Source organism: Hevea brasiliensis, chromosome 6, assembly GCF_030052815.1.
Source record: "Hevea brasiliensis isolate MT/VB/25A 57/8 chromosome 6, ASM3005281v1, whole genome shotgun sequence".
Classification (NCBI taxonomy): Eukaryota; Viridiplantae; Streptophyta; class Magnoliopsida; order Malpighiales; family Euphorbiaceae; genus Hevea; species Hevea brasiliensis.
In genome coordinates, this window is record NC_079498.1 from 104,727,097 (window position 1) to 104,744,150 (window position 17,054).

General features: G+C 35.9%; 2 protein-coding genes across 4 annotated transcripts; both read right to left on the bottom strand.

The window, feature by feature from the left end:
• Positions 1–50: 50 nt before the first annotated feature.
• LOC110670697 (uncharacterized) lies at positions 51–11,632 on the bottom strand. Of its 2 annotated transcripts, none has more exons than XM_021832834.2 (4): positions 11,451–11,607; positions 10,593–10,681; positions 10,141–10,238; positions 51–403 (listed from the first exon to the last, which is right to left on the bottom strand). In XM_021832834.2, the coding sequence occupies exons 1-4, from the start codon at positions 11,458–11,460 to the stop codon at positions 226–228; spliced, it is 375 nt and encodes a 124-aa protein (XP_021688526.2). In that variant the 5' UTR covers positions 11,461–11,607; the 3' UTR covers positions 51–225. The 2 variants fall into 2 exon arrangements, with proteins under 2 accessions (XP_021688526.2, XP_058004995.1); XM_058149012.1 differs by lacking the exon at positions 51–403 and adding an exon at positions 7,894–8,038 and having other exon boundaries at positions 11,451–11,632.
• Positions 11,633–11,998: 366 nt separating this feature from the next.
• On the bottom strand, positions 11,999–16,494 carry LOC110670699 (uncharacterized). 2 transcript variants are annotated; one of them, XM_021832839.2, is made up of 9 exons: positions 16,263–16,494; positions 15,383–15,459; positions 14,297–14,525; positions 14,007–14,161; positions 13,847–13,892; positions 13,666–13,757; positions 13,420–13,516; positions 12,739–12,795; positions 11,999–12,397 (listed from the first exon to the last, which is right to left on the bottom strand). In XM_021832839.2, exons 1-9 carry the CDS (start codon positions 16,410–16,412, stop codon positions 12,287–12,289), a joined length of 1,014 nt encoding a protein of 337 aa, XP_021688531.2. In that variant the 5' UTR covers positions 16,413–16,494; the 3' UTR covers positions 11,999–12,286. The 2 variants fall into 2 exon arrangements, with proteins under 2 accessions (XP_021688531.2, XP_021688532.1); XM_021832840.2 differs by having other exon boundaries at positions 15,383–15,464; positions 16,263–16,402.
• Positions 16,495–17,054: the final 560 nt, after the last annotated feature.

Below are 17,054 nucleotides of genomic sequence, written 5' to 3' on the forward strand. Positions count from 1 at the left end.
TGATGAATGATTAGGTAAAGGAAGTTGTTAGGAAATTATTAGATAAGCAATTGAAGGAATGTTTGGCCTTTGTCAATTAAAGTAGATAGATCCATACAACTTGATGTCAAAATACACAAACAATAGTTTTATGGCTTCACTCCCCTAAAGGTGAAGAGAGTTCTAATCAAACCCCCATAATGGTCCATTATCTTGGTTGTGAACAATTTATGATAAGTTTACCTGTCAAATGAATATGAATTCCTGATTAACTCTGCCAGCACTTGCATAAGCTTCAGTCTTTAATTCCAAATACATCTGTGTCCCTGTGATTATTTCCTCTTGTTGTTTCTCTCCAGAAGCTTCCAAATCAGTTACCTTTTCAAACCCAAGTTCTGACATGTCTTGCCTTGCCATCAAATTTCTGCAGAATAACAACAAAAATTTCAGGAAATGTGGCAACCCTCTATGTAACAAGAAACTTGAAGAAAACAATTGATCCAATGGTTAGAGAGTCTATATGGCAACAAACAATTGTTAACCAACATTAATTCTGCAGTCCCCACAAAATGTTATAATTCTTTCTTCCCATGCCCCTTTGAGAATAGGATGTTGCCAAATAGAATTGTAACACCCCCGGTTGCATAGCTTGGTAGATTTTACTGTTCCGGTGACCGGTGTCGATCCGGACAATTAAGGGGATTAGGACCACACTTAAGACAACTTAAGAAGCCATAAACACAAATAATTAGTAATGTTTAATTAGTTGACTATAAATAAGAAAAACAGAACATAAGAAGTTAAACGAGCCGAGAGTCACAGCGATAAGTGACCTCCTCGGGAACGACTGCGAAGTCGTTTTAAACTCAAATTTCGAACCGTAAAAAGTGACGCTGCGGTCCTTAGGACCCTTATGGACACTGTGGAAAAGAGAAAATCATGAAAAAGAACTGTTAAGTCAGTCAAATAATTAGGTCAGGGAGCCGGAAGAAATATTGGATTATTTGCAAACCGGGTTGAACCGGCGAGGGGCAATTTGGTCAATTGAACCCGAGAGCTGACTCCTGACCTAACTGTCCAATAAAATCGGAGAAAAGAAAATTTCGGAATCGAGAATTAAATTAAAGAACTAATAGAAAAAAAAAAAAAGAGATGAAAATGAAAAAGTCAAAAGTTATGACATCATGGATGATGTCATAACTAAATTAATAAATTGAATTTTTTTAATTGGGATTTTTTTTGTGGTCTTCCATAAATTAAATTAGATAAAGGAAAAGGAAAAAAAAAAAAAGAAACAAAGTCCTTCTTCCCTAAGTGGACGTCCACCACTCTCACTCTCCCTCTCCATTTCTAAACCCCAATTTCTCCCTTAATTATTCCATAAAAACTTGATAACCTCACTTGAGAAGAGGATTGAGCAAGAAAGAAAGAAAGAAAGAGGAGTGGGATTGAAGATTGAAATTCAAAGTTTAAGGTTAGTGAATTTAAAATTGAAAATTATGTTTAATATTTGTGTTCTTGTTGTATGTAACTTAGATCTTAACTTAAAATGAAATGAAATTAATTGTAGGAGGACTAAACTTGGATTTTGATCAGCTAGGGTTTGATATGGTAGTGCATGAATTTGATTAGATTATAAGTGTAGGCAAGCTTATATGAAGGTAGATGTGATGTTGGTATGCTTAAATGTGATTAAATGAAACAATTTAGTGTGGTTAGGGTTTGTGAACCAAATTTTGGAGAAATGCTTAAATGATGACTTTGGTCCATTGTGAAGTGAAATAATGGTCAATTATGACCAAATGGATTGTGTGGGAATGGTAGGAAATTAAACCAAATTTGTAGGTCAATGGTCATGCTGCTGGCAGCATGACCAAACCCACTTTGAAGGACCAAAACTCAAATTTTACAAGTCCAATTGATATGCCACCAATTGAAGATGAAAATAGACATAAAAGAGCACAATTTTCATTAAGGAACCATGGCCAAAAATTGACCAAAACTTGGTGAAACAATTGACCAAAGTGAAATGATAGCAGACTGCCACTGCACCAAACTGACCAAATGAACAGTTCATTTGGTCATAACTCGAGTTAGACAGGTCAAATTGACTTGAAATTTGGCCAGGGGTTAGAGGGCATATAGACCTAAAACTTTCATGAAGAACATCACCCCAAATTGTGCCATTAACCCATTCAAATAATTGAGCAAAGTTAAGTTACCAAACCTGCAACTCTGCAGATTTTCAGTTGAACAGTAATGTTTGGATGGCTATAACTTTCTCTAGCAAATTCGGATTTAGGCGATTCTTGAACCGATGGAAACCTAATACATAGTAGAACATTTCATATGAAGAAAGTCAGACCCAAAATACCATTGTGAACAGTGTGAACAGTAAACTTATTTTGGCATTTTCTATGAAGAAAGTTTTGCCAAATTCCAACAGTAGATTGACCAATAGAATAGTGCAACTTAGAACTCCAAAACCGAAAATTGGCAATTTTGCCAAAATGACCTAAGTTTTGAGAAAATAACCAAAACCAACAAGTTTAGTGACCAAAATGTGGTATGTGGGTGAAGTTGGAATTCCCATACCTATTAAGCCTTAGAAAGTCAACTATTTGACTTGAATAGTGCAGTGAATAGTAACCCGAAACACAAAAATTTCGAGAACGTCGAATTTTACACGTTAGAACCAAGTAAATGTGAAGTTAAATTTATTTTGGATTTGTGTTAAGTTCTAGTACTGAAACATTGTAAAATTGTGTGTTTCAGTTGAAAAGAATATCGGGAAGGAACCCGAGGAACAGAGTCGAGGCTAAGAGGCGACTCGCTTGAGGTTTGTGCACAACATCACCATGTTTTAAAGTTTATTGATAAAGTGAATGAAATATGTATTTTACATTTGCTTCGAATTGTTGAAAATTTATTTGTGACATTATTTATGATGTTTTGACTTAAATTGTTGAAAGTTATTGTGTATATTTGAAATGAAAATGTTTAGCAAATTGTTAAGATAAGTTTTGAAACCACAGTGTCATGACCATATATTTGAACACCTCACTAGCATGACTAGTGGGGGTAATTAGTTTCGAATTTTGATTCCTTCTCTGGAGAAGTATTGAGGTGTGCCAGTAGAAGAGGATGTGAATGGATATCCATATATTTGAGCTAGCTAGCCTTGTGATATGATTTCTCTTTAGCCTCTGGCTATTGAGATTCTATTTATTTCGAATGGCATGATCTAACTGTGGGTTTTATGAAATGTGTTTTGATACTTTGAAATGAATCTGATTTGCATTAAAATCTCATAATTTATGTTTTTGTGTTTAATGCTCATGTTTAGTCAAATTTTTGAATAAATGTGATTTAAGTTTTGCATAAAAATTATTTTAGTATGTTGTGCACCACTGAGTCCTAGTACTCAGCGATAGCTTCTATTGCTGTCGCAGATACAGAGACTAGAGGAGCAGCAGACTGAGCTGCTGAGGATTAAGGATCGTTCTGCTTTGAAGCTATCGGGTATAATTTATACCCTGATCGTAAATATTTATTTTGATGTATGTAATGCACAGAAATGTATGGACATGTGAAGATGGGTTTTGAGCAGCTTGTATAAAATCTGTATAAAATTTGTAATAAACTTTAGTTTGGATTTTCTTAATGTAAATTTTTGTATGATGAATACATAAATTGTTTATCTTTAAAGAAATATGAATGTATGAAATTGATTGACTGTACCTTGAGGACTATTGAATTTTGAACTTGAGAAATTTATTGAAATGATTGTGAAATTGATTGAGTTTGATTGTGAAACCGAAGTAGTGGTTGAGAAAAACTTCTAGAAGTGCTTTTTACAGGTATTTGAAGAACTGTTTTCTCAAAATACAGAGGAAACTCTGTCAAAATTTTTATAAAATTTGCGGAAAAATAAAATGGGCCAAAATTTCCAACTAGCTTTCAACTTAATTACATGTTTTAAATATTTATTAGAAATGTCACCACTTATCAAAAAGAAGAAAATTGTTTTAAAATCCCTTGTAGGGTACTTAATTTGTTATCGGTAGGTGAAGTTCGGTAGTTCATTAGGTATTCTACGGGATCATGTTATGCCTTACAGAGGGGTAAGGTGTGACATGTTTTAGTGGTATCAGAGCAAGTTTTTGAAGTATGTTTTAAATTGTGAATTTGTGTTTTTTCTTTGTTAAGCATAACTGCTCAATGTCCATTTTTGTTACATATAGTGCATTACATCATGAATATAAACTAACGGAGGAAAATCTCCTTGTGTTACTTGTTCAGGAGATACCCTAACTTCAGATCGAAATGGAAGAAGGGGATCACTCAGTTGAGCAGTCTGTTGAAGTTGAGGCACAAGGGGAAGCCCCAGCTTTACCGAATGTTAGTGGGTCAAAGACCGCCCCACAAATGCCGCAGATTCCTCGCATTCGCCGCATAGATGGTCGCGATGTTTCAACAAATGGTCAGGTATGCCTGCTCAAGCTCCACCCCAACCACTGTGGCACAACCATCGCCTCCACGGACAATATGATAAATTATCAAGTATGGGGTCGCAGAATTTAAGGGTACAAAGTGGACCCTTTAGAGGCAGAGCAATGGCTTGAAAGAATGGACAGAGTATTTAAGAAGCTACATTGCCAAGATGAATCAAGTTTGAGTACTGTGTCGCCATCGCAAGGGGATGCGTATGATTGGTGGAAGACCATTCCCCACAGCTTGGCTGAACCACCAGTGTTGACCTGGGATGACTTCATCAGAGAATTCAGACAGAAATACATCCCAGATGCATATGTTGACTAGAAACTGCAAGAATTTTTGGGTCTGAAACAAGGAAATCGATCGGTGGCAGAGTATGAGAGGGAGTTCTCCCGCCTGAGTCACTATGCGGGGAGTCTCCTTACTACCAGCAAAGCAAGGTGCAAGAGATTTGAGACGGGTTTGAAGCCCAGCATAAGGATGCAAGTTGTGGGATTCCGACACAGCAACTTCTCAGAGCTTATGTCTCAAGCACTTGAACTGGAGAGAATTGAATCAGAAGCAACCCCAAGGAAAGAAAAATCAGAAAAAGCTGAGAAATCAAAAAAAGACAAGGGGGAAAAATCAGTTGAACAAAGTTCTGGTGCTACCTCTGGAAAGAGAAAGAAGTTTAGTGGACCCAGCAGGGGTCGAGGTGGAAGATTTGGTAGGGGCCGATTCTCCGAACTGAGACCCCCTAGGTCTGGTCAGCAGTCAAGCAGGGGTTCACATTCTGCCCACCCCTGTGAGACTTGTGGCAAGATTCATGGGGAGGAGTGTTATTGGGCCACTGGAGCCTGCTTTAACTGCGGAGGCAAGGGCCATATAGCTAAAGACTGTACTAGTGCTCCGAGATATAGTCCAGCTCCTACTACTGCCGAGGGATCTATTCAGTCCCGCTCTCGAGGTTCACGGGCCGAGAGAAAGAGGCAGAGGTAGAAGCACTGCTTCAGGCAGTCAAGGCACAGTTGGTCAGTCAGGACAAGGAAATGCTTCGACTAGAATCTACACTATGAGACAGCGAGAAGAGGCTGAGACTTCTGATGTGGTAGCTGGTACATTCTCTATCTCTGATCAAGATGTGTTTGTGTTGTTTGATCCGGGTTCAACCCATTCATATGTTAGTGCTAGCATAGTTAGTTCACTTGCTGTTCTATTTGTGCAAATGGATTTTGAAGTGCTAGTAACTAGTCCGTTAGGACAAGAAGTCCGGGTCAACAGAATTTATAGAGACTGTCCTTTGGTGATCCAAGGACATGTTTTCCCGTCAGACTTTATTGAAATGCCCTTCAGAGAGTATGATATCATCTTGGGCATGGATTAGTTAGCCAGGCATCATGCCATGATTGACTGTAGACTGAAGACAGTCACTTTTGGTCTCCCTCTGTACGGTGATATGGTAATACATGGGGAGAGGCATTTATTGCCATCAAACATCATTTCGGCTACATTAGCCAGAAGAATGATCAGAAAGGGGTGTGAAGCATACTTGGCACATGTAATAGACACCCAAGTGGGGAGTCCAGCACTAAGGGACATCCCTACTGTATGTGATTTTTCAGATGTATTTCCTGATGAATTACCAGGATTACCTCCAGAAAGAGAGGTGCAGTTTGAGATTGATGTTATGCCTGGTGTGGACCCAATTTCCATAACGCCATATAGAATGGCACCTGCAGAATTGAAAGAGTTGAAAATACAATTACAAGAGTTGCTTGACAAGGGCTTTATTCGCCCTAGTGTGTCACCTTGGGGAGCACCAGTATTGTTTGTAAAGAAGAAGGATGGCACTCTCCGCTTGTGTATTGACTATCGGCAGTTGAATAAGGTGACAATAAAGAACAGATATCCATTGCCCCGTATTGATGACTTGTTTAATCAGTTGAGGGGTGCAGCTGTGTTCTCCAAAATTGACCTGAGATCAGGTTATTATCAGCTGAAAGTACAAGAGCAGAGTATTTCTAAAACTGCCTTCAGAACCCGTTATGGCCATTATGAATTCCTAGTCATGCCATTCGGGTTAACTAATGCTCCGGCTGCTTTTATGGATCTGATGAACACTATTTTCAGACCATACCTCAACCAGTTTGTTGTGGTATTCATAGATGATATATTGGTCTATTCGAGGAATGCAGAAGAGCATGATAGACATCTGCGGATTGTACTACAGATTTTGAGAGAGAAACAGCTATATGCCAAATTGTCGAAGTGTGAATTTTGGCTGAAAGAAATATCTTTCTTGGGGCATGTAGTATCAGAAGAGGGCATTAAGGTAGATCCAAGTAAAATTGAAGCTGTCCTTAATTGGAGGCCACCTAGAAATGTCACAGAGATTCGCAGTTTTCTGAGGTTAGCTGGATACTACCGTCGATTTGTGAAGGGAATATCCATGTTGGCATCTCCATTGACCAAGCTACTTAGAAAGGATGTGAAATTTCAGTGGACGGATAAATGCCAACAGAGTTTTGATGAATTGAAGAAATGTTTGACTGAAGCTCCAGTCCTGACTTTACCTACTCCGGGTAAAGAATATACAGTATATAGTGATGCTTCTCACAATGGATTAGGCTGTGTGTTGATGCAAGATCAAAATGTCATTGCCTATGCATCATGCTAGCTAAAACCGCATGAGAGGAATCATCCGACACATGACTTGGAGCTTGCAGCTATTGTGTTTGCTCTTAAGATCTGGAGGCACTATTTATATGGGGAAAAGTGTTACATTTATACAGATCATAAGAGTTTGAAGTATTTGGGCACCCAGAAAGAGCTGAATTTGAGACAGAGGAGATGGTTAGAATTGATAAAAGACTATGATTGTTTGATAGACTATCAGCCAGGGAAAGCTAATGTTGTGGCTGACGCCCTAAGTCGCAAGACTATGGCAAGTCTACAAGTTACTCCTTTGTCTATGGTACATGAGTTGAGATCATTACATGCCAGTTTAGAGATTAATGATGATGGGCAGACAGCAGTTGCATGGCATGTACAACCAGTGTTGATTGATCAGATTAGAATGGCTGCTCAGAATGATCAGAAGTATCAGAAGTTGATGGAAGAAGTTCGACAGGGCAAGAAACCAGAATTCTCAATCAGAGATGATGGTCTATTGCTACACTAGTGCAGAATGTGTGTTCCTAATGATGTTAATTTGAGGCAGATCATTTTGAAGGAAGCACATGAGTCTCCTTTTGCTATGCACCCTGGTGGTACAAAAATGTATAGAGGGCTAAAGGAGCATTACTGGTGGATGGGTATGAAAATTGACCTGAAATTTTGTCATAACTCGAGTTAGACAGGTCAAATTGACCTGAAATTTGGCCAGGGGTTAGAGGGCATATAGACCTAAAACTTTCATGAAGAACATCACCCCAAATTATGCCATTAACCCATTCAAATAATTGAGCAAAGTTGAGTTACCAAACCTGCAACTCTGCAGATTTTTAGTTGAACAGTAATGTTTGGATGGCTATAACTTTCTCTAGCAAATTCGGATTTAGGCGATTCTTGAACCGATGGAAACCTAAGACATAGTAGAACATTTCATATGAAGAAAGTCAGACCAAATTATGAACTTAACTTAATCAAATTACTGACCAAAGTTGGATCAAAATCTGCCAGACCCAAAATACCAGTGTGAACAGTGCACGTGAACAGTAAACTTATTTTGGCTATAACTTGAGTTACAAAACTCCGATTGAGGTGATCCAAAAATGAGAATACACTTAAGACAATAAAGAAAATTTTCTATGAAGAAAGTTTTGCCAAATTCCAACAGTAGATTGACCAATAGAATAGTGCAACTTAGAACTCCAAAACCGAAAATTAGCAATTTTGCCAAAATGACCTAAGTTTTGAGAAAATAACCAAAACCAACAAGTTTAGTGACCAAAATGTGGTATATGGGTGAAGTTGGAATTCCCATACCTATTAAGCCTTAGAAAGTCAACTATTTGACTTGAATAGTGCAGTGAATAGTAATCCGAAACACAAAAATTTCGAGAACGTCGAATTTTACACGTTAGAACCAAGTAAATGTGAAGTTAAATTTATTTTGGATTTGTGTTAAGTTCTAGTACTGAAACATTGTAAAATTGTGTGTTTCAGTTGAAAAGAATATCGGGAAGGAACCCGAGGAACCGAGTCGAGGCTAAGAGGCGACTCGCTTGAGGTTTGTGCACAACATCACCATGTTTTAAAGTTTATTGATAAAGTGAATGAAATATGTATTTTACATTTGCTTCGAATTGTTGAAAATTTATTTGTGACATTATTTATGATGTTTTGACTTAAATTGTTGAAAGTTATTGTGTATATTTGAAATGAAAATGTTTAGCAAATTGTTAAGATAAGTTTTGAAACCACAGTGTCATGACCATATATTTGAACACCTCACTAGCATGACTAGTGGGGGTAATTAGTTTCGAATTTTGATTCCTTCTCTGGAGAAGTGTTGAGGTGTGCCAGTAGAAGAGGATGTGAATGGATATCCATATATTTGAGCTAGCTAGCCTTGTGATATGATTTCTCTTTAGCCTCTGGCTATTGAGATTCTATTTATTTCGAATGGCATGATCTAACTGTGGGTTTTATGAAATGTGTTTTGATACTTTGAAATGAATCTGATTTGCATTAAAATCTCATAATTTATGTTTTTGTGTTTAATGCTCATGTTTAGTCAAATTTTTAAATAAATGTGATTTAAGTTTTGCATAAAGATTATTTTAGTATGTTGTGCACCACTGAGTCCTAGTACTCAGCGATAGCTTTTATTGCTGTCGCAGATACAGAGACTAGAGGAGCAGCAGACTGAGCTGCTGAGGATTAAGGATCGTTCTGCTTTGAAGCTATCGGGTATAATTTATACCCTGATCGTAAATATTTATTTTGCTGTATGTAATGCACAGAAATGTATGGACATGTGAAGATGGGTTTTGAGCAGCTTGTATAAAATCTGTATAAAATTTGTAATAAACTTTAGTTTGGATTTTCTTAATGTAAATTTTTGTATGATGAATACATAAATTGTTTATCTTTAAAGAAATATGAATGTATGAAATTGATTGACTGTACCTTGAGTACTATTGAATTTTGAACTTGAGAAATTTATTGAAATGATTGTGAAATTGATTGAGTTTGATTGTGAAAACGAAGTAGTGGTTGAGAAAAACTTCTAGAAGTGCTTTTTACAGGTATTTGAAGAACTGTTTTCTCAAAATACAGAGGAAACTCTGTCAAAATTTTTATAAAATTTGCGAAAAAATAAAATGGGCCAAAATTTCCAACTAGCTTTCAACTTAATTACATGTTTTAAATATTTATTAGAAATGCTCACCACTTATCAAAAAGAAGAAAATTGTTTTAAAATCCCTTGTAGGGTACTTAATGAGTTATCGGTAGGTGAAGTTCGGTAGTTCATTAGGTATTCTACGGGATCATGTCATGCCTTACAGAGGAGTATGGTGTGACAAGAATTGTGGATTGGATTTGTAATCAGATAAAAGATTTGAATTTTAGAATTTAAGCAAAAACCAAATGAATTTAGTTGTACAAGATAAAACTTTTACCAAGAGCATAAACATCCATATCTATTAGAAGTATTTTATAGTAAATGGACAAGCTTACTTTTCCATGCGGCATTCCAGGTATTTTTTGGAGAAATGTCTACAGTTTTCAGATTGATGGCCAGAAGATCTGAGGCAATTAAGGTAATCTTTCTTCTCCTAAAACAACAAATAAGGAACTAAGAAAACTCAAATATAAGTAGGGAAATTAAATAATGATGATAGGCCTAAATTGATAATACTACTGGAATATTAAAACTCAAGTTATGTCCATGTTTATCTTCAACACCACATTAGCATGAACACACACCACACACCACATTGGATTATGGTTGAAACAAAATGAATAATTTATGAAAAAGCACATAATTGAAAAAGAGATCAATATTCAAGAATTTTTAGACCATTAGCCTGCGATAATAAGATCAACATTTCTCTCTAATCCATTAAACAAGCAAGAAATTGTTTCTACTACAAAATAATAAATTTATGGGGGCTTTAAAAAAAAATTACCAAGTCACATTCATGCATGTGGTCCAAAAGGAACACTCCTTTTTCTGGGGGTACAGGTCTTAGTCCTCTATTTCCACCAAATGAACCACCTGCCAAAAATTCCTACCTTTGTAAGAATACAGAGTGAATCCGTGAAATACAGCAAGTGAAAAAGGTCTCCATTTCTCTTTCTTCTCTAGAGGTAACCAAAATTCGAACATCAAAAGAGTTGAAATGTTAGCTTTGATTTCAATGGATCATTGCCCTGGAGAATAAAAATGTGTTATCACAACATATAAGGTAGGTTAGGCATACCCAAGATAAACAAATCTTCAAACTTGTTATCTTACCCCAACAAGTGCAGGAGGGCAGTTTTTCTCAATTCGGGCTTTCAGTGGAGAGGAAACAATGTCTCTTTGTGCACTTGCCTGTTGCTATTATATGATTTTCCATACGAATCCCACCAAGATATAAATAAACACTCAAAAAGATCTTTGATCAAGATTTTTGTTTTTGTTTTATTGGGATTGATCTTTGATCAAGTATACCAATCACAGAATTAACACAATCTTGAATTATCCATCCATCTAACAATTTGGGGAATAATTACACAAGGAACACTCTTTCAGAGATTTCTTGATAACCCTAGTTCTTATTTCAACAAGACAGCAAACAGAAAACATAAAAAGGGGGGAAACATTTGCCCAATCAGATGCACATATAAAGTAGAAACACTAGCAGAGCTTTTGTTTCACTATTAAGAAAAGGGAAAAAAAAATTGCTAACAAATACCTGGTAAAACAGAAGATTGAAGTTTGCTTAAATGAAATAAGCCAATTCATTCATGAAAAGATTGATAAGAATAAAATGCGATTGTACCAGCACTCATTGGAATTATTTTGATGCTTTTTCTGCTGCGTGTTTAGGTTTTGCAATCCGGTTGAGTTGGGGCGGGTTACAATTTTTATCCAAAGTCCAATCCAATGAGTGACAACCCAGGATCCAACCCGACATCTGACCCAAATTGGTAACTCCGGCCTCTGGCTCTGGGAGTATCGAAACGGCACCGCGTATAAACATTTCATACAAATGTTGAATTCGTGCTACATAAATAAAGAAATTATCGTACAAATTCCATTCTAGAAATAAAGATTAATGTGCCCTATTTTTTTTTTTTGTACAAGTGGATTAAATATTAGAAGATTCAAACCTGACATCTATCAAATTATTTATGCCTTTAATCAGCAAGACGACTTCAAACCTGATATCTATCAAATTATTTATGCCCTTAATCAGCAAGACTGCGTAGTGATAGGCTGATGTGCTTGTGTATGCTTGCAAAGAGAGAGATGCTCATAAGAATGTCACTGATCTCAAATTGAGAAGGGCATAAAGGAAAAATACAATCCATCAATGTCAAAGAAAAGTGAAAAAGATTGGAAATATATACATTTATTTTTCTTTTTCTTTTGACAGGATTACAATATTTCAAAGAATACAACTAGTGGGCAGCAGGGACCAACTCAGGCTAGTCAACCATATACTACCGCATCAAATTTCTATAAAATTGTGTATGTTTAAAATTGAAATTAAATTTGTTGATACAATCGTCTACCACCAAAAACTGGACTTAAAGCTGCCTATTCATGGCTACCTTGCTGTACTCGTTGTTCTGACTGAAGCTTAGCCTGTATACAAGTCTGCAGTATGAGAAGCTATCCAATCTGTGAAGCTGTGGTGACAGTTGGCAGTTTAAGTGGATGAGGATTCTGAATCACAACTACAATTGAATCCATGGAGCTTTTGTCACAAGATGAAGAAATTGGCTGCATATGTACAAAGAATATTTCAGTACACGCCACACAAGCCAACAGAAAATTAAATAGCAATCCTTGTATGCTAGACAACTTGAGAGTGAACGAATTGTTTCAATTTTCTATCAAGAAATGTACTCCCAAGCTCTTGTTTATCACATTTGGATTCTGATCGCTCTTGATTAATATATCTTCTTTAATCTCCAAAAACAAAAAAGGTTGGAGATGATTTGAGGATGAGATGAGTCAACATATACAGGTATAAGAAATGTGCTTTGTTCAAACTGTCACAGAATTTTGGATGGACAGCTATAAGACCATTAGGTGATACAGGTCTAATGAAATTTACTTACCACTCCAATGTGCCATTCATTACAATTAAAATCTTTAAAAGTTGTGGCATCCATTTCCTGCAATAAAAGACTTGGGATTATTTGAAAAGAGTAAACACATTAATGAAATCAAGTCTAAAAGTGAAAGGTACATGGTTTTCCCTTTCTAAGTGTGCATCTTAGCAGGCTGGTCATCACATAAGTAAGAACTGTCTGGAAACAGTATTCCACAAAATCCAAGGTGAAATATATAATCTGAGATGTAAACACCTACGCCAATCTATGGCATAACTATGAGGTAAATAGAATCGTCAATAGGCTAAACAGAGCACTCATCTTATCCACATTGTTGGAATAGAGAAATGATGACACAGATGATACAGATGATATAGCAATATGCAGCATTTTGAAACCAAAATTATCCATGCCAATTCCAGCCAAATCCAAAAGCTCATACTGACTGTTACTATACCAGGAACATAATGGCTATGTATTGGGAAAGAATTAAATAACCAGGACTGAATGGCTCCATTACAGCCAAAATCAACCCTTTTATGCCATGAAAACTAAGACTGTCCAGGTGAGGAAATTGATTTTCCCAACCTACAGATCTCAATATCTACTACAGCAGGGCAAAATATCCATTAGCAAAACTTATTGGAGTATCTTCTTGGTGAGGTCCAACTATGGGAAACCACTTACAATACTGTAAACTGGAGGCACCATTATATCTCCTTCAGATTTTATGGTTGGCATCACAAAGAATCGTGGTGCTAAGCCTTGTGACCTAAAAGTCCACCTACAAGAGAGTGTGAAATAATAAGTTAGTGATTGAAATAGATAAAAACCAAACTCAGGTAAATGGTATATGATATACTTCTATTTGAATGCAGCTACTAAAACAAACCAAAGGAGCTCACACTTACATAATTGGTTTTTAATACATACCCGATGTATATTAATATGCAGAACTGAGCCCATTCTTTAACTAACAAGCGTAGCCAATAATTTTCTGAAGAGGTATCGACATTAATGTATATCTGAAAATCAATATGCTTAGTTGTCTCAACAATCATGCTCATCACATATTCCAAAAGAGTACATAAAAGGACAACTGACAGATTCATACCACAGTTTCAGCCATGGCTACTATTTGCATTGCACCCTGAAATTTCCTAGACAGTGAGACAGAAAATGTTTAAAATTATCTTCTCCATTAAACACAATGTCAATTCTACAGTAAAAAATAAAAAAGAAAAGGAATTAGAACTCTAATAAGCAATGCATACTTGAACATAATGTACTTTGTATACACTGCATCATGCATTTCTCGAACATCCTCATCCTCTATAAAGGTTAACTGTTCCCTCAAAACTGAAAGATTTTGAGCTATCTGGCGGAAAATCAGATAGAATGAAATTAAATAATTCAGCAGCAGCAGAACCTGCATATTGAAAGAAATCAGTGTTTAATTTATTGTAGGCAAATCAGAAGGGAATAGTAATTCCTCAAAATCAGAAAAGCATAGTAGTTACTGCCAATCTAATAGCAAAATACAATAACTAGTCAGGATACCTACTGTGAAATATGGTACAGAAGCCCTGTACCCTACAAGAGTCAAGTAAAAGACACAGCCAAGTGCAGCCGTAGCACGGCGCTCAGTTGCTGAAAGGCGCTCACACATGATGCAGTAACCATGAGAGATGAGCAAGAAGGACACAAAAGAAGCTGTTTGGAAAAGCACGCCAGTTATATACACCCCAAATGACAACCAAAGTGAACATATTTCATGGTAAAAGCATGAATACCTGCAAGAATGTTGCTTTGATAATTAATACAGAATCTTTCATAAAGAAGATTTCAAAAGTTGAAATAGTTGAGAGAAAGTAGAGGCATGCACTTTTAACATCCTTCAGTTCATAAAATTCAAAGCTACCCATGAAGAAAGCAACCTCCAACATAAGAAAATAATATATCCTGTACTGGCTCTCAAATTTAATGGCTTCAAGAAACCCCTTAACTTCCTTCTCTTTTCTACTCTAAGATACCTTGTGAGTCCAGTCAAATTGATGAAGATGCAACGATGAAACTTGCAACTATTTGGTTCTTTTGAATATTAATTTTGACTATTTTAAACACCCTAGACAATGTACCACACCTCCTGCTCCTCAAATGGTAAAAAATGTTTTTTTGTTTGGATTTGGTTTTACAGAAACTTCTGACAAGATGTTAAACAGGGCAAGCATATTGTTGAATAATCCCAGATGCTGAGATCCCATAGTCAAATACTTTCTCTGCATCTCAGATAATGCATGCAAAAGTCCAAAGATACTCATTATGCATTTGTTCTTAGCTAGATAAGAGTCCAGCACTCCAGCATAAATAATTCCATTACTTGCTTCGAAAAGGTGTATCCAAAATTTTATTTTTATTCAGATCTCTTTTTTTGGCAAAAGAGCTAAGTGTAACTGATAACATCATGAAAAATAGTATCACAAAGATATCATCTATCCCATTTGGAAACCTAAAATGTGTTCACTACTTTCTTTTACAATGGAAAATCTAGATTTTTTTTTGGAATAAAATTATCTGTATTTTATTTCAGCTACAATGAGAAAACCTACCAGAAAAGGAATGAAAGCATGAGCTGCAAAGCAAAACCTACCAGAAGAGGAATGAAAGCATGAGCTGCAAAGCTTTGATCAGAGGCACAGATGCCAGCGTCCACTGAAGGTTGTTCATCTGTTCTAGCATAATCATAATGTAAAGGACACAACTATAAACAAAATTGATCATTTTTTCCTAAAATTAAATGAAGAAATCAAAATGCAACACAAGCTGAGACCACTGTAATGAAACAAAACAAATTAATCTCATAACAATAATTATCGTAACAGAAAAATGCAAGCAAAGAAAGGAATTGAATTGGGAACAATAGACACGAGAATAAGCTGCTTCGAAGTGGCAGGGGCCACATGGAAGCATCCCTTCCAGATGTGAAACGAAATGCAATGTCATCAGCTTTAAAAGAAAACAAAAGAGCTAACAAACTCAATGAAGCCTAATTCAATGCATTTAATTTCCTTTCTATAAGAAAATTCCCCATCAACTTAAACAAAGAGAACGCACAATGATACAAACCAATTTCCGAAAAGGTAAACAAAATAAAATACTACCACTGTTTGATTGCTGGGGAAGTTTTTAATAAGAAAATAAAACAGTATAAAACTCTAGTAAAATTTTAGCTGTTCTTCTCAACCAAGCTAAAAAAGAACCCCATTCTCCACACTAAATTTGAGGTTATTGTTCTCTTCAGTCAAAAAGTATCTGATAAACCAAAATTCAATATGGGTTTTTATTTTCTTCTTCTTTTTTTTTTTTCCTTTCTGCATTCAAAGCAACCAAACAGACCATAAACAAAAACTTTAAACCAGAAACACTGCATATAAATAGTCCATAAATCAAACAATTGAGTGAAACCAATCTCAATCATCAGTTATTATTGAAATATCTAGGAATTAAATAAAAGTAAGAGAGTTAAGGACCTGAAAGTGGCGGTTTTTATAGGTGTTGATAGTCCAAGAAAAAGCAGAGAGCAACCAGATGGTGAGTAAAGCGAGGTACACTGAAGGAAGAGGCCGATACGACTCGTCGAGTTCGAAGCGAAACCGCTGAATACCTTCCGGTGAATCCATTTTAGAAACTGAAATTCAGTTCAAAATTTCGGATTTTCAGTTTACGGTATGCTTTTATACGATAGGGTCAGGCGCTGGCTTGGCTTTATTTTTTCGATTGGGATGCTAAATTACAATTATGTACATCGACCCAACTTCAAATAACAGTCGTAATCTTTGAATGATTTTTCCTATTTTCTCTTCTAATATTTTATTTTAAAAATTATATTTTTTTAATTTAATTTAAAATTTTCATATTTCTTAAATGGTATAAATTCATTCTCATAGTATAACGAGTCCAATGATCTTAAAGGGCTTATTCGCTGCTTTGGCCAAGAATTAATTAATGATAGATATTCATAGAGGCGTAAATGAAAAGATGATGGACCATGCATTGAGGGAAATGAAGTTGGTGAGAATAAATGCAAAATGCAGTCATGCAACAAAACCACTCCCCCATATTGCTCACCTCATCTCCTCATCATTTGGCAAATTTTTGGAGGATCAACTAAATCATCGTCAATATTCTAAATAAATAAACAAATCATCAAAAGATTTTATACCCTTTTTCCTCTCTCAAATATTAATTAATTGTACATATTATAGAAAAAATAATTAAATCTAATTTTACCCTAAAAATTAATTCAATAAAAAGTAATTTGT

Bases quoted from the DNA above. Each gene is read 5' to 3' on its own strand.
- LOC110670697 (XM_021832834.2), bottom strand. The intron at 10,239-10,592 runs GTAATTTTTTTT...TTGTTGTTTTAG, and splicing joins ACATGCATGAATGTGACTTG to GAGAAGAAAGATTACCTTAA. The intron at 404-10,140 runs GTAAGCTTGTCC...GTTATTCTGCAG, and splicing joins CTGGAATGCCGCATGGAAAA to AAATTTGATGGCAAGGCAAG.
- LOC110670699 (XM_021832839.2), bottom strand. From the start codon at position 16,412: ATGGATTCACCGGAAGGTATTCAGCGGTTTCGCTTCGAACTCGACGAG. The intron at 14,162-14,296 runs GTAGGTATCCTG...TTCAATATGCAG, and splicing joins CTTCTGTACCATATTTCACA to GTTCTGCTGCTGCTGAATTA. The intron at 13,893-14,006 runs GTATGCATTGCT...CTCACTGTCTAG, and splicing joins ACAAAGTACATTATGTTCAA to GAAATTTCAGGGTGCAATGC.